Here is an 18658-nt window from a genome sequence, read left to right on the forward strand (position 1 = left end):
GATGGTATTGGCCAGGTGATGAACAGTGCCTGGTTTCCTCCAGACGTGACGCTTGGCATTCAGGCCAAAGAGTTCAATCATGGTTTTGGGGCGGCAGGTAGCCTAGTGGTTAGAGCATTGGGCTAGTAACCAAAAGGTTGCTAGATCGAATCACTGAATTGACAAGGTAAAAATCTGTCTTTCTGCCCCTGAACAAGGTACTTAACCCACTGTTCCTAAGCCATCATTGTAAATAAGAATTTGTTCTTAACTGACTTTCCTAGTTAAATAAAGGTTAAATAAAATAAATAAAAAATAAATGGTTCCATCTGACCAGAGAATCTTGTTTCTCAAAGCGGGCTGTCATGTGCCTTTTACTGAAGAGTGGCTTCCGTATGGCCACTCTACCACAAAGGCCTGAATGGTGGATGGTTGTCTTTCTGGAATGTTCTCCCATCTCCACAGAGGAACTCTGGAGCTCTGTCAGAGTGACCATCTTGTTCTTGGTCACCTCCCTGACCAAGATCCTTCTATCCCGATTGCTCAGTTTGGCCTGGCGCCAAGCTCTAGGAAGAGACTTGGTGGTTCCGAACTTCTTCCATTAAAGAATGATGGAGGCCACTGTGTTCTTGGGGACCTTCAATGCTGCAGACATATTTTGGTACACTTCCCCAGATCTGTGCCTTGACATGTAGAAACAGGATGCACATGAGCTCAATTTCAAGTCTCATAGCAAAGGGTCTGAAAACTTATGTAAATAAGGTATTTCTGTTTTTTATTTTTAATACATTTGCAAAAATGTCTAAACCCCCTTTTTCCGCTTTGTCATTACGTGGCATTGTGTCCAGATTGATGAGGAAATGATTTATTTAATCCATTTTAGAATAAAGCTGTAACGTAACAAAATGTGGAAAAAGTCAAGCAGTCCAAATACTTACCAAATGCCCTGTATGTTAAAGGAGCAGCTCAGAGGAATGGGTGACCAAGAATCATAGCGTATGCAGTCTAACTATTAACTATTAACAGAACTAACTAGAATCGATTAACTAGTAACACTACTAACTAGCAACTATTAACACTAACTATAAACTATTAACACTAACTATAAACAATACCTATTAACACTACTAACTATAAACAAGTAACTGGTAACACTACTAACGATCAACTATTAATACAAAACTATACATGATTAACTATTAACACTAACTATAAACTATTAACACTACTAGCTATAAACAAGTAGCTTTTAACACTACTAACTATCAACCATTTACACTATTAACACTACTATCAACAAGCAACTATTAACACTACTATCAACTATTAACACTACTAACTATAAACAAACAACTATTAACACTACTAACTATCAACTATTAACACTACTAACTATAAACTATTAACACTACTAACTATAAACTATTAACACTAACTATAAACTATTAACACTACTAACTATAAACAAGCAACTATTAACACTACTATCAACAAGCAACTATTAACACTACTATCAACTATTAACACTACTAACTATAAACAAACAACTATTAACTCTACTAACTATAAACTATTAACACTACTAACTATAAACTATTAACACTACTAACTATAAACAAGCAACTATTAACACTACTAACTATCAACTATTAACACTACTAACTATAAACTATTAACACTACTAACTATCAACTATTAACACTACTAACTATAAACTATTAACACTACTAACTATAAACTATTAACACTACTAACTATAAACTATTAACACTACTAACTATAAACTATTAACACTACTAACTATAAACTATTAACACTACTAACTATAAATGATTAACACTACTAACTATTAACTATTAACTATTACTAACTATAAACTATTAACACTAACTATAAACTATTAACTATTAACACTACTAATTATTAACTATTAACACTAACTATAAACTATTAACTATGAACCCTAACTATAAACTATTAACACTACTAATTATTAACTATTAACACTACTAACTATAAACTATTAACTATTAACACTACTAATTATCAACTATTAACACTAACTATAAACTAGTACCTAGTAACACTACTAACTATCAACTATTAACACAAACTATAATCAATAAACTATTAACACTAACTATAAACAATTAACTATTAACACTACTAACTATAAACAAGTAGCTAGTAGTACTACTAACGATCAACTATTAACACTAACTATAAATTATTAACTATTAACACTAACTTTAAACTAGTAACTAGTAACACTACTAACTATAAACAAGTAGCTAGTAACATTACTAACTATTAACTATTAACACTAACTATAAACTCAATGTACTACCTTCAACAGCAGCAACGGGACTTTATCCTTAACATCAAGGTGACACTTTGCTTTGGCACACTGATACACACATGCTTGCAGACACAGACAAACACAGGGAGAGCTGTAATCCCACTCACCTACAGTGTCACAGGGTTCATCTTTATGCACGCAGAAATCCTTCCTGCAACATAAAACACAAAGAAACGTCAACATTCACCTGGGAAAAGCCAACTTTGATGCTCTGATCCACCTTGCCCACTTGATTGGTATGGCTCAGTAGAGAGGTATCAAGGCCTGCTTATCCCCTCCGGTGGGAGAGCAGACCAAGTACCGTGGATTAGCAGGGGATATAGGAGCAGTCATCGATCCTCAAATCCTCAAAGCTGCTATAGGGGGTTAATCGGGAGTTACGTCTCAAATTCAGAAGGGAGAACTTGGGGGTGGGGCTGGCAAAGGTTGTGACCTCTATAAAGGCCACGCCTCAGGAACCTAACACCAGCTCTCACACATGACTGTGTAGCTGTGTGGTCGAGGATGAGGGCATGTGTGTGCGGTGCTTGTGTGTGTTTATGGTGAACTACAGGTACCATATAAGGTATGTACCTTAGCCCATTTCTATTTAATCTCCATAGAAAAGGGATTGAACGGGTTTATTATAGTTCAGTACATGAGGTATTTTTATGGCTTCAGATTTGACTTGGCTGTATTTTCAGGTGAAGAGAAATGGTCTCGTGAAGGACTGGTCTCTTCAGTCTTTGTCTTGATTTTTTAAATGAACCGCAGGAGGACTATTCACTGTTATCATTATTATGATAATGATAACTTTTCCCTTTGGCAGATGTTGTTACTCATGTTCTCAGTCTTTTCAGGATAAACCCTTGGTGTGTGTGTCTTGCACCCCAAACACTGTGTGTGTGAGAGTGTGTATGTGCGTGTGTGTATGTGTGTGTGTACACGTGAGTGTGTGCACACGCGAGTCTACCGTACGACAGTGACAAATGCATTTAGCACAAACACAGGTGGGAATGTGTCACACTAACCCTCTGAAGGGACCCAAAAACTCCACACTAACCCTCTGAGGAGACCCTAACCATTCACACTATCTCTCTGAGGAGGCCCTAACCATTCACACTAACCCTCTGAGGAGACCCTAACCATGCACACTAACCCTCTGAGGAGACCCTAACCATTCACACTAACCCTCTGAGGAGGCCCTAACCCACCACACTAACCCTCTGAGGAGACCCTAACCATTCACACTAACCCTCTGAGGAGACCCTAACCCACCACACTAACCCTCTGAGGAGACCCTAACCATTCACACTAACCCTCTGAGGAGACCCTAACCATTCACACTAACCCTCTGAGGAGACCCTAACCATTCACACTAACCCTCTGAGGAGACCCTAACCATTCACACTAACCCTCTGAGGAGGCCCTAACCATTCACACTAACCCTCTGAGGAGACCCTAACCATTCACACTAACCCTCTGAGGAGAACCTAACCATTCACACTAACCCTCTGAGGAGACCCTAACCATTCACACTAACCCTCTGAGGAGACCCTAACCATTCACACTAACCCTCTGAGGAGACCCTAACCATTCACACTAACCCTCTGAGGAGACCCTAACCATTCACACTAACCCTCTGAGGAGACCCTAACCATTCACACTAACCCTCTGAGGAGACCCTAACCATTCACACTAACCCTCTGAGGAGACCCTAACCATTCACACTAACCCTCTGAGGAGACCCTAACCATTCACACTAACCCTCTGAGGGACCCTAACCATTCACACTAACCCTCTGAGGGGACCCTAACCATTCACACTAACCCTCTGAGGAGACACTAACCATTCACACTAACCCTCTGAAGGGACCCAAACACTCCCCACTATCTCTTTGAGGAGGCCCTAACCCACCACACTAACCCTCTGAGGAGACCCTAACCATTCACACTAACCCTCTGAGGAGACCCTAACCATGCACACTAACCCTCTGAGGAGACCCTAACCATTCACACTAATCCTCTGAGGAGACCCTAACCATTCACACTAACCCTCTGAAGGGACCCAAAAAACTCCACACTAACCCTCTGAGGAGACCCTAACCATTCACACTAACCCTCTGAAGGGACCCAAAAAACTCCACACTAACCCTCTGAGGAGACCCTAACCATTCACACTATCTCTCTGAGGAGGCCCTAACCATTCACACTAACCCTCTGAGGAGACCCTAACCATTCACACTAACCCTCTGAGGAGACCCTAACCATTCACACTAACCCTCTGAGGAGGCCCTAACCATTCACACTAACCCTCTGAGGAGACCCTAACCATTCACACTAACCCTCTGAGGAGACCCTAACCATTCACACTAACCCTCTGAGGAGACCCTAACCATTCACACTAACCCTCTGAGGAGACCCTAACCATTCACACTAACCCTCTGAGGAGACCATAACCATTCACACTAATCCTCTGAGGAGACCCTAACCATTCACACTAACCCTCTGAGGAGACCCTAACCATTCACACTAACCCTCTGAGGAGACCCTAACCATTCACACTAACCCTCTGAGGAGACCCTAACCATTCACGCTAACCCTCTGAGGAGACCCTAACAATTCACACTAACCCTCTGAGGAGACCCTAACCATTCACACTATCTCTTTGAGGAGGCCCTAATCCACCACACTAACCCTCTGAGGGGACCCGAACCATTCACACTAACCCTCTGAGGAGACCCGAACCATTCACACTAACCCTCTGAGGAGACCCTAACCATTCACACTAACCCTCTGAGGAGACCCTAACCATTCACACTAACCCTCTGAGGAGTCCCTAACCATTCACACTAACCCTCTGAGGAGATCCTAACCATTCACACTAACCCTCTGAGGAGACCCTAACCATTCACACTAACCCTCTGAGGAGACCCTAACCATTCACACTAACCCTCTGAGGAGACCCTAACCATTCACACTAACCCTCTGAGGAGACCCTAACCATTCACACTAACCCTCTGAGGAGACCCTAACCATTCACACTAACCCTCTGAGGGGACCCTAACCATTCACACTAACCCTCTGAGGAGGCCCTAACCATTCACACTAACCCTCTGAGGAGACCCTAACCATTCACACTAACCCTCTGAGGAGTCCCTAACCATTCACACTAACCCTCTGAGAGAAATGGGGCCAGCTCTTTTATCTGACAACGTTCCGCGCTGCGCCAACATCAAACACCTGCTTGCTCAGAATCACCCATCAGAGTGCTGAGACCTATCAACAGGTCCGAATCAGATTCTGACTCCAGCCAGCACTTTTCGGAGGGGATTTAAAGCTAAACTGGACGGATAATTTGGCTGGCCAAATAATTCAAAAGCTTAGTCCCAAATGGCATCCTATTCCCAAGGAACTGGTCAAGGGTAGTGCACTATATAGGGACTAGCGGGCTATTTGGGACACAGCGGGTCGTACGTGATCACTGCCCATTAACAGCTTAATTGAAATGAAAACCAAAAAGACTGCATGTTCTGAGTCAGCATCGAGTGCCAAAATACTTTCCCATGAAGTTGACTGAGTCCTCTCTCTGTTAATACCTCAAAACATGAAGGTCTCTCTGTTAAAACCTCAAAACATGAAGGTCTGTTAAAACCTCATGACATGGAAGGTCTCTCTGTTAATACCTCATGACATGAAGGTCGCTGTTAAAACCTCATGACATGGAGGTCTCTCTGTTAAAACCTCATGACATGGAAGGTCTCTCTGTTAAAAACTCATGACATGGAGGTCTCTCTGTTAAAACCTCATGACATGAAGGTCTCTCTGTTAAAACCTCATGACATGGAAGGTCTCTCTGTTAAAACCTCATGACATGGAGGTCTCTCTGTTAAAACCTCATGACATGGAGGTCTCTCTGTTAAAACCTCATGACATGGAGGTCTCTCTGTTAAAACCTCATGACATGAAGGTCTCTCTGTTAAAACCTCATGATATGGAAGGTCTCTCTGTTAAAACCTCATGATATGGAGGTCTCTCTGTTAAAACCTCATGACATGGAGGTCTCTCTGTTAAAACCTCATGACATGAAGGTCTCTCTGTTAAAACCTCATGATATGGAAGGTCTCTCTGTTAAAACCTCTGTCTGTTAATAAAGGCTTGGGTCTTCCTGTCCTGTAGCAGTCCTCATGAGAGTCAGTTTCATCATAGCGCTTGATGGTTTTTGCGACTGCACTTGAAGAAACTTTCAAAGTTATTGAAATTTTCCGCAGTTACTGACCTTCATGTCTTAAATTAATGATGGACTGCCGTTTCTTGTCGCTTATTTGAGCTGTTCTTGCCATAATATGGACTTTGTCTTTTACCAAATAGGGCTATCTTTTGTATACCACCCCTACCTTGTCACAACACAACTGATTGTCTCAAATGCATTAAGAAGGAAAGAAATTCCACAAATTAACTTTTAATAAGGCACACCTGTTAATTGAAATGCATTCCAGGTGACTACCTCATGAAGCTGGTTGAGAGAATGCCAAGAGTGTGCAAAGCTGTCATCAAGGCAGAGGGAAGCTACTTTGAAGAATCTCAAATATAAAATTATTTTTGATTTGTTTAGCACTTTTTTGGCTACTACATGATTCCACATGTTCTATTTCAAAGTTTTGATGTCTTCACTATTATTCTACAATGTAGAAAATAGTAAAAATAAAGAAAAACCCTTGAATGAGTAGGTGTGTCCACACTTTTGACTGGTACTGTATGAATAGCTGCTTGTACGAACTGACCTTTCGAAAGCGGATCCTGTTTACTTTTTTGCAGTACTACCTAGGTATTGGACAGTGGAATGGGTAAAGGTGTTGATGGGCAGGTGACGTGACCAATGGCTGGCCTATTGGGTGTGTTCTAAATGTATGTCACGGCTGCAGGAGATCAGACCTGCCTGGACACTTTGGGGATAAAAGACCAGTACATGTTTAAAAGTAATGCACACACATCCAGCAATTTTCCAGGTACAGGATTCAAAAGATGACACATAATAGAAAATAAATCGATTAAACAGGGCAAAAAATTGCACAGAAATAAAGTATATGGGAGTGTGTGTGGGTATCTATTTATTTTCTTTGAACATTGCTTGCAATGGACACAGTACCGTGTGATTAGAATGGCCGTGTCCACGGAGGGTAGGTCCTCCCTCCACCGAGCACTAAAGTCTGACATCATGCTCTTCTTCCCATACTCCTCCTGCTGCCAACGACAGAAACTCTCCAGCATCTTCTCACCATGGTGACCAATGTACATGTCTGACTGCACAGACAGACAGACAGACAGACAGACAGACAGACAGACAGACAGACAGACAGACAGACAGACAGACAGACAGACAGAGAGATAGAGAGATAGAGAGATAGATAGAGAGATAGACAGATAGATAGATAGATGAGATAGATAGATGAGATAGATAGATAGATAGATAGATAGATAGATAGATAGATAGATAGATAGATAGATAGATAGATAGATAGATAGATAGATAGATAGAAATTTTATTCATTGTTTTGACCTGACTGCTTATGATGTATTCATGTCATTGGAAATAAAATCAACCTTGTTGTAGAATATAGAAGTTAAGTTATTCTGTGTTACTCTACTTGTAGGTTATGTCTCATACTGTACAATTTAAGTAGTGTTAGCATGATGTTTCTTACTGGTGTTTCGTGAAGCAGCACAAGTTTAGTCAATCTGATATTAATCTGTATTCCCAGGCTCTTGTGCTGAAACAAGTTGAAAACCTGCAAAAGGAATGGATATTATTTAAAACCCTTGTAATAACACAGCAACAAAATGATGTCACTGTATAGCAACAACATTCCTATCCCATCCTTTCAGTTGTATTCAAGTGCCTAGGGTAGGGGTTTTAGAGGTGGTTTCTGGACAGGGCAATTTAAGTACAGGGGGATAGAGGTAGGGTTAGGGCAGGGGTGTCCCGGGGGCCACATTCGGTCTTCAACTAATGTGTCCTCTATCCATCGTTTTTGGGGGGAATTGTCTATGCTCCCTGACTGTCTAGCTTTCATTTCAGGTGATTATTAGCTGGACAAAGTCAAGACACTGTATGAATGTAGGTCCATGATCATTTATACACAGTTTCCATTTGGTTTTTAGTTATTTTACTCAAACCACCCGCGGGCTGTATGTTTGACACCCATGGTTTAAGGGGTAGGGAGGAGGGGTTGTTTCTGGACAGGACCAGAGAACAGAGACACATACCCATAGATATCTTATTAAATGATTATATATGTATAGTACAATATATTCATAGTAGGTTCTATGTAAGTCTATACACATACCATATTCATGATGGTGAGGATGAATCGTTTGGCTGCCTCTGAGCCGTGGTAGCTGACCATTGCTGGGTCGGCCACCACCACAGTCTCCACGTTGTACTCGTGGAGTAGTTTATACAAGAACCGTTTCCCTCTGCCCCCCTCAGACGGCTTCCTGTTCTTACTCTTCTGTCTTTCTGTAAATAAACAGAGAAAAATGACAACGCTTATTGTGACGCTTCCCATAACGCCCTGTAGTCAAATTGCGGTTGTTGACGTAGGCATTACATAAATGCTTGTGTACTGCTCATGAATGTGTTATGTGTGGCTGATGAATGTCTTATGGGGTCTTTGTGAATGTGTTATGGAGTCCATTTAATATGTTATGGAGTCCTTATGAATGTGTTATGGGGTCCTTATGAATGTGTTATGGGGTCCTTATGAATGTGTTATGGGGTCCTTATGAATGTGTTATGGAGTCCATTTAATGTGTTATGGAGTCCTTATGAATGTGTTTTGGAGTCCTTATGAATGTGTTATGGGGTCCTTATGAATGTGTTATGGAGTCCTTGTGAATGTGTTATGGAGTCCATATAATGTGTTATGGAGTCCTTATGAATGTGTTATGGGGTCCTTATGAATGTGTTATGGGGTCCTTATGAATGTGTTATGGTCCATTTAATGTGTTATGGAGTCCTTATGAATGTGTTATGGAGTCCTTATGAATGTGTTATGGAGTCCATTTAATGTGTTATGGAGTCCTTATGAATGTGTTTTGGAGTCCTTATGAATGTGTTATGGGGTCCTTATGAATGTGTTATGGAGTCCTTGTGAATGTGTTATGGAGTCCATATAATGTGTTATGGAGTCCTTATGAATGTGTTATGGGGTCCTTATGAATGTGTTATGGGGTCCTTATGAATGTGTTATGGTCCATTTAATGTGTTATGGAGTCCTTATGAATGTGTTATGGAGTCCTTATGAATGTGTTATGGGGTCCTTATGAATGTGTTATGGAGTCCTTATGAATGTGTTATGGGGTCCTTATGAATGTGTTATGGGGTCCTTATGAATGTGTTATGGAGTCCTTATGACTGTGTTATGGAGTCCTTATGAATGTGTTATGTAGTCCTTATGAATGTGCTATGGAGTCCTTATGTAATTCCTATTCAAATAGTGTTAGCCCATGTAGTTACTAGAGTATAACCCGAGTGTAACTAGTCAGTATAACATGGTAACTAGTATAACCAGAGTGTAACTAGTCAGTATAACATGGTAACTATAATATCCAGAGTACAACTAGTCAGTATAACATGGTAACTAGTATAACCAGAGTGTAACTAGTCAGTATAACATGGTAACTAGTATAACCAGACTATACAAGTCAGCATAACATGGTAACTAGTATAACCAGAGTGTAACTAGTCAGTATAACATGGTAACTAGTATAACCAGACTATACTAGTCAGCATAACATGGTAACTAGTATAACCAGACTATACTAGTCAGCATTAGATGGTAACTAGTATAACCAGACTATACAAGTCAGCATAACATGGTAACTAGTATAACCAGAGTGTAACTAGTCAGTAACATGGTAACTAGTATAACCAGAGTGTAACTAGTCAGTAACATGGTAACTAGTATAACCAGAGTGTACCTAGTCAGTAACATGGTAACTAGTATAACCAGAGTGTAACTAGTCAGTAACATGGTAACTAGTATAACCAGAGTGTAACTAGTCAGTAACATGGTAACTAGTATAACCAGAGTGTAACTAGTCAGTAACATGGTAACTAGTATAACCAGAGTGTAACTAGTCAGTAACATGGTAACTAGTATAATCATAGTGTAACTAGTCAGTAACATGGTAACTAGTATAACCAGAGTGTAACTAGTCAGTATAACATGGTAACTAGTATAACCAGAGTGTAACTAGTCAGTAACATGGTAACTAGTATAATCATAGTGTAACTAGTCAGTATAGCATGGTAACTAGTATAACCAGAGTGTAACTAGTCAGTATAACATGGTAACTAGTATAACCAGACTATACAAGTCAGCATAACATGGTAACTAGTATAACCAGAGTGTAACTAGTCAGTATAACATGGTAACTAGTATAACCAGACTATACTAGTCAGCATAACATGGTAACTAGTATAACCAGACTATACTAGTCAGCATTAGATGGTAACTAGTATAACCAGACTATACAAGTCAGCATAACATGGTAACTAGTATAACCAGAGTGTAACTAGTCAGTAACATGGTAACTAGTATAACCAGAGTGTAACTAGTCAGTAACATGGTAACTAGTATAACCAGAGTGTAACTAGTCAGTAACATGGTAACTAGTATAACCAGAGTGTAACTAGTCAGTAACATGGTAACTAGTATAACCAGAGTGTAACTAGTCAGTAACATGGTAACTAGTATAATCATAGTGTAACTAGTCAGTAACATGGTAACTAGTATAATCATAGTGTAACTAGTCAGTAACATGGTAACTAGTATAACCAGAGTGTAACTAGTCAGTAACATGGTAACTAGTATAATCATAGTGTAACTAGTCAGTAACATGGTAACTAGTATAATCATAGTGTAACTAGTCAGTAACATGGTAACTAGTATAACCAGAGTGTAACTAGTCAGTAACATGGTAACTAGTATAATCATAGTGTAACTAGTCAGTAACATGGTAACTAGTATAATCATAGTGTAACTAGTCAGTAACATGGTAACTAGTATAACCAGAGTGTAACTAGTCAGTAACATGGTAACTAGTATAACCAGAGTGTAACTAGTCAGTAACATGGTAACTAGTATAACCAGAGTGTAACTAGTCAGTAACATGGTAACTAGTATAATCATAGTGTAACTAGTCAGTAACATGGTAACTAGAATAATCATAGTGTAACTAGTCAGTAACATGGTAACTAGTATAACCAGAGTGTAACTAGTCAGTAACATGGTAACTAGTATAACCAGAGTGTAACTAGTCAGTAACATGGTAACTAGTATAACCAGAGTGTAACTAGTCAGTAACATGGTAACTAGTATAACCAGAGTGTAACTAGTCAGTAACATGGTAACTAGTATAATCATAGTGTAACTAGTCAGTAACATGGTAACTAGTATAACCAGAGTGTAACTAGTCAGTAACATGGTAACTAGTATAATCATAGTGTAACTAGTCAGTAACATGGTAACTAGTATAACCAGAGTGTAACTAGTCAGTAACATGGTAACTAGTATAACCAGAGTGTAACTAGTCAGTAACATGGTAACTAGTATAACCAGAGTGTAACTAGTCAGTAACATGGTAACTAGTATAACCAGAGTGTAACTAGTCAGTAACATGGTAACTAGTATAACCAGAGTGTAACTAGTCAGTAACATGGTAACTAGTATAACCAGAGTGTAACTAGTCAGTAACATGGTAACTAGTATAACCAGAGTGTAACTAGTCAGTATAACATGGTAACTAGTATAACCAGAGTGTAACTAGTCAGTAACATGGTAACTAGTATAATCATAGTGTAACTAGTCAGTAACATGGTAACTAGTATAACCAGAGTGTAACTAGTCAGTAACATGGTAACTAGTATAATCATAGTGTAACTAGTCAGTAACATGGTAACTAGTATAACCAGAGTGTAACTAGTCAGTAACATGGTAACTAGTATAATCATAGTGTAACTAGTCAGTAACATGGTAACTAGTATAACCAGAGTGTAACTAGTCAGTAACATGGTAACTAGTATAATCATAGTGTAACTACTCGGTATAACAAAGGAACACAGAACAATAGGTGACATTTTTGTCAATTGAAACTGGTCAGATTCTGTTTCAAAATCAGTTACAAGTGTATTGACACTGTAGCTCCATGTAACTCCATGTAACTGTCTAGTATCTGTAACTGAAACGTACACCCATACATATGAAATAGTGGTTTGTTATAGAGTGACTTTATTGGTCAGCACACACTTATTTTGAAAATGGGTAGTAGACAGAAAGTCCACACACATTGACCTCATCTGGAGTGGATTTCCTTGATCAAAAGCAGATAGGTAAGACCTCGTAATGAAAACCCTTTGTGGTTTCTAGTCCGCTTTGCGAGAGCGCGAGGTTTAACACTGATGTGGAGACCCTGACGTGACCCTGCGCTTATTCAAGGTGAGAACTAGGAACGATAGAACAGTGAACGTCTTACGACCAGAGCCACTATCGTTGAACCTGACAGATACTGTAGGTCCACGTGTGACAGTTATGTTGAGTTGCGGCTGAGTGCTTTTATATGTTCACATCTTTTCTGGATTTTTAAAAGATCTCAGAAGTCCAATCTGGCGAGCAGAGAAAACGTCTTCGTCTACACACCATTGAGTTCTCTTGCTCGCTGTACATAAATCAGACATGGATCTCTCAATAAGCTGAGGCATGAGCTTTACCAATGGAGCCTTATAGCATGCAAGAGGCCGAACACCAGTGTGAAAGCTATTACTTTCTGACATTGAGATGTACAAATTCAATGTAGGGTTGATGAACAGCATAGGTGGAAATGCCTTAGGATGACAGGATAATTTGCAAATCACGAAGGTAGAAAATATGAAGTGGATAACAACCTACAGGTTGAGAATGTGTCACTGGGCCTTTGTGAAGAACATGGTTTGTTGACACTGTTGCATCATGCTTAAAGGTAAGGTATGGCTGGTCAGTAAATTAATATAGATAGAGACATGAACTATCTCTACCTACAGTATATTAATTTACTGACCAGTTATACCAGACAAACATTTTCTACAAGGCCCATTATACCAGACAAACATGTTCTACAAGGCCCATTATACCAGACAAACATGTTCTACAAGGTCCATTGTACCAGACAAACATTTTCTACAAGGCCCATTATACCAGACAAACATGTTCTACAAGGCCCATTATACCAGACAAACATTTTCTACAAGGCCCATTATACCAGACAAACATGTTCTACAAGGCCCATTATACCAGACAAACATTTTCTACAAGGCCCATTATACCAGACAAACATGTTCCCCATTATACCAGACAAACATGTTCTACAAGGCCCATTATACCAGACAAACATGTTCTACAAGGCCCATTATACCAGACAAACATTTTCTACAAGTTATACCAGACAAACATGTTCTACAAGGCCCATTATACCAGATAAAAGGCCCATTATACCAGACAAACATGTTCTACAAGGCCCATTATACCAGACAAACATGTTCTACAAGGCCCATTATTATTAGTAGTATCATTACTTAAATACACAGAAGAATATAACTTCAAAATACATTTGTGTACTTGTAGATCTTTCATAGAATTAGGAATACTAGAATGGACATGAACTATGTTATGACAGTATAAAAGATCAGCCATTTTGGTAAAGAAGTTGGTCAACCATGGTCATCCAGTGCTGTGATAAGATATTACAGTATGCAAAACAATGAATTTGAAGAGTATCTGCACAGTATATTTATTAGCTAGCTAGCCAACGAGTTTTAGTGGAAGGATTCCATCACATTTTTCAAATGAACTTCCAATATGCCCAACATTCCATACAAACAATGTAGTCAATACACAGCCATACACTGGCTTAAGTCTGTTGATGATAGGACTTAGACAAGTTGTAAATGCAGGAAGTACTGATATTGAATCATATTGTATTTTAGATTATATTTATACAGAACTGTCTAAATGTCACGGCTTTCATCTGGTGAAGGAGGAGCGGACCAAAATGCAGCGTGGTTGTTATTCATTTTTATTTTAATAAAGAAAACTATACACTAATAAACTAACAAAATAACAAACATGCAAAAACCTAAACAGCCCTATCTGGTGCAAAACACAGAGACAGGAACAATCACCCACAAACACACAGTGAAACTCAGGCTACCTAAATATGGTTCCCAATCAGAGACAATGACTAACACCTGCCCCTGATTGAGAACCATATCAAGCCAAACACAGAAATAGACAAACAAGACATCCGACATAGAATGCCCACTCAGATCACACCCTGACCAATCGAAACATAGAAACATACAAAGTAAACTATGGCCAGGGCGTGACACTAAAACTGTATTTATAATTATATGACAAATTTTGGTTTGACAATATTTCTATTACACAATTTCTGCCATATCATATGCGTTACTTTTATTTCCCTGCATAACTGAAAGGAGGAAATGCATCACCGTACCAGGCGGTGATACAACCTGGCAGGAAGCTCTTAATGGTGCATCTGTAGACGTTTGTGAGGGTCTTTTCTTCAACACAGTCTGTCTGTTTGGATGGACCATTTCAGCTTGTCAGTGATCTGTACTCCGATGAGCTTTTCACCCCCTCCGCTGTGTCCCCGTCGATGTGGATGGGGGCATGCTCTCTCTGCTGTCTCCTGAAGTCCATGATCGGCTCGTTTATTTTGTTGGTAATCGGTCCTACCACTGTTGTTTCGTCTGCAAACATGATGATTAAGTTGGAGACGTGCGTGGTCACACAGTCATGAGTAAACAGGGTGTACAGGAGGGGGCAGAGCACCACCCCGGGGGGTCCCACGTGTTGAAGATCAGCATAGCGGAGGTGTTGTTTCCTATCTTCACCACCTGGGGTCGGCTCATCAGGAAGTCCAGGACCCAGTTGCACAGGGTGGGGTTCAGACCCAGGGCCCAGAGCTTAGTGATGAGCTTGAGCTGTAGTCAATTAACAGCATTCTTACATAGGTATTTCTCTTGTCCAGATGAGATAGGGAAGTGTGCAGTGCGATGGCGATTGTGATTGCATCATCCATGGATCTTAGGGCGGTATGCAAATTGTAGTGGGTCTAGGGTGTCAGGGAAGGTGGACGTGATATGATCCTTAACTAGCCTCTCAAAGCACTTCATGATGACAGAAGTGAATGCTACGTAGCGATAGTATTTAGGTCAGTTACCTTCGTTTTCTTGGGTACAAGAACAATGGTGGACATCTTGAAGCAAGTGGGAACAACAGACTGGGATAGGGAGAGACTGAATGTGTTATTTTTACCGGAGAGTTATTTTTTCCTGTCCAGGCGATGTATGGAGAACCCCGCTGGCTGTATGGACGGGGACAGTATATCCAGAGAGAGCCATGATTCCATGAAACAAAGTATGTTACAGTCCCTGATGTCTCTCTGGAAGGAGATCCTCGCCCTGAGCTCACCTACTTTAATGTCCAGGCACTGCACATTAGCAAGTAATATATTTTAAAATGGTGGATGCTATGCACGCTTCCTAAGTGGGATTAAAAGCACACCCCGAATTCCTCTTCTCTGTCGACGGCGTCTTGTAGCAACCCCTGGGATCAGTGGAATTGCCTTGGGGGGTACAAAAACAAAGGATCCAATTGTGGAAAGAGTCATTTCTGGTCGAAATGCTGGTGAGTGAACGCCAATCTAATATCCCAAAATGATTTTCAGCAAGAAACATTCTGAGCAAATAATAATAGAAATAACCCCAATATATATATATACTGCAAAGTTGGCTAGGAGCGAGCAACAGGGGAACCATTTCTGTCAGCACCATCTTGTCATCTTGTGGGCAACCAATTGCAGTGCACCAATGGATAGCAACTGTCGTTGAGGCAGACACTTCGGGCAAGCTCACGTTAAAAACGCATGAAAGCCAGTGAGGGCTATGGCAAAAACTGTGCTAAAAATGGCTAAATAATTTTGTAGTGCACCAGGAGTACTTGCTATTGTGATTCCTGAAATGCAGAGCCTGTTGAATGGAGTATTTTTTGAATCCAAAATTATATTTTTGTTACATTGTTTGCTAGCTCAGCTGGTTAGCTAGCTCTCTCAGTCTCATTGACCACCAAACGTTGCTAACGCTAGCTAGCCACTCAATATAATTTTTTTCTAAAAAAATGTTGTAAGCTAGCTAAGTGAGCAATGCTTTGAATACAATTCCCATCTGCAGTTGACATCCGTAAACAAGTTGAACGCACTGGTTAGTTCCAAAAGTGCTTATAGCTTTGACTGCATGTTTAGTGGATTCTGAGCCATTCACAGTTGCTAGCTACACGACATAAAACATTTTACCAGGTTCCTGTGATGCAATTGTAATGACAGTCCACCACAACATATCCAAGAGTTTCCTGATTAGCAAGAGGTAGTCTGTCTAATTTCATTGCGTATTAGAAACACAGTTTGAGATCATTGTGAGGGGATTTCACCAGTGGTTGAATGTGCAATTTTGCAACAGTTTGCAAAAGTTTCCAAGTTGTGGTTTGGAAATTTCCCTGGCCAAAATGGCTGCCATTATCACACCATTCTGGAACTTTGAAGATTTATTGATGACATAGCCACAATGTTGGAGTAGGGCACTTCATGTAGTTCAACTAGTATTTTAACTACATTTTGCAGTAGCTTTGTGGTAGTTGAATGTAATTCAAATCTAGGTAATGTTTACAGTAGCCATCTAGTGGTGTACCTAACTACTGGAGGTTCACACAATTTTTGCAAAAATATAATAAATTATGGGTGATTTAGGCAATCATTTCCTTTCTGTTTTGGCATCAGACCTGCCCCTTATTCTCACTTGAAACATAGTTGTTGTATTTACTAGGCTAAGTTACACATTCTGTTAACATCTGACTCCAGAGTGATCTCTTCTTGCAATTTGTAGTCTACAATATTTCAGAATTAGATTGGATGTGGTCAACATATTTTTCAAAGTAACTTTAGTTAAGTAAACTATATATTTCTTAAGGGTAGCTTTAATGTAGCGTAACTTCTTCCAGTGTGAAGTAATTGGTAGAGTGGTAGACTGCATTTTTAGAGGAGCTTCCCCAACACTGCATAGCCCCTAAAGTAATTTAATAGGATCCCTGTGGGATCTTCATAACAGGCAGTGCAGACCAATAATCCCTAAACCAATTTTAATGCAAAACGTAAACTTTTCTTTGCTTATTTTGGATATGGAAGTTAACCTAAATCTTAAAAAGTGCACTATCCCTTTAATAACTTCAACTTACACTATCCCTTTAATAACTCCCCACGACTTCAGCGTTCCGAAAGGGGAACATCGTCATCAATAATGTGTCTGCAGCACAAGATGGAGGTAGCCCACCTGGAATGACTCCACAATAGTTGCTGCTTGTCTGTTTGTCTGTCGTCTGCTTGTCTGTCGTCTGCTTGTCTGTCTGTCTCTCCTCGGCGGTGGAGCGCTTCCTCCTGTACAAGCGGTGGGCCTGTCCCGTGACGGCCAGCGTTCTATTGACAGGCTCGATGTAGAGGAAGTCTCCATCGAGTTGAATGAAGCCCATCTGCAAAAAAAATGGACGAGACAGGACAGAGATCATGGCTTGCACTCAAACTGCATTTTTTTCCTGACCATCTGATGACAGCGCATCCAGCTTAAACTTCACCCACTGACAAAGGAGGGGAGATATTGTAGGAGAGCACAGCAGCATATCAATCTAGGCATCAAAAATACATTTACATTTTAGCTATCCAGAGCAACTTACAGTAGTGAGTTCATACTGTCCCACCATGGGAAACGAACCCACAACCGTGGAGTTACAACCACCCATCCTCTATCAACTGAGACACACGGAACGCACAATAGGTGCTGATTTGTGTCTGGGGGAAAAATGTCTTCAAACTGTACAGCAGAGCCATGAGGTATTCATGATGGTAAAGCCCCTTTCTCTCTCTCTCCCTAATTACATCTAAGAGAACACCTGGCTTAATTATGAATGAGAGATGAACGTACAGCAACAAATGCAGATGACATTTGAATGCAAAGACCTAAACATTTCAGTCACTCATCACTTGAGCCTGCTGTGTTGTCGCTGTACTTACCATGTCATCAGCCAGATATACACTGACATTTCATAAGCAAGCTGACTGCCTGACGTCAGTTCATGTCAAACGATACACACCGCACTGCGTTTGTCCTTCCCAGTACGTACACAGCGTCTCTCTCTGAGCAATAAGGAGCAGCATTCTCATTGGTAGGTGTGAA

The 18658-nt window shown here is 40.2% G+C and overlaps 1 protein-coding gene across 1 annotated transcript in view; it reads right to left on the bottom strand.

The window, feature by feature from the left end:
* Nucleotides 1–18224, bottom strand: part of LOC135517071 (A disintegrin and metalloproteinase with thrombospondin motifs 19-like) — a 123342-nt gene extending 105118 nt beyond the window's left edge. Inside the window, exons 1-6 of the mRNA XM_064941092.1 lie at nucleotides 18159–18224; nucleotides 17762–17957; nucleotides 8664–8836; nucleotides 8022–8105; nucleotides 7466–7620; nucleotides 2446–2489 (exon numbers count right to left, since the gene is read on the bottom strand). Coding sequence (XP_064797164.1) covers nucleotides 2446–2489; nucleotides 7466–7620; nucleotides 8022–8105; nucleotides 8664–8836; nucleotides 17762–17957; nucleotides 18159–18224 — 718 coding nt within the window. The remainder of the gene's footprint in view (nucleotides 1–2445; nucleotides 2490–7465; nucleotides 7621–8021; nucleotides 8106–8663; nucleotides 8837–17761; nucleotides 17958–18158) is intronic.
* Nucleotides 18225–18658: the final 434 nt, after the last annotated feature.

Source organism: Oncorhynchus masou, chromosome 28 (genome assembly GCF_036934945.1).
Source record: "Oncorhynchus masou masou isolate Uvic2021 chromosome 28, UVic_Omas_1.1, whole genome shotgun sequence".
Classification (NCBI taxonomy): Eukaryota; Metazoa; Chordata; class Actinopteri; order Salmoniformes; family Salmonidae; genus Oncorhynchus; species Oncorhynchus masou.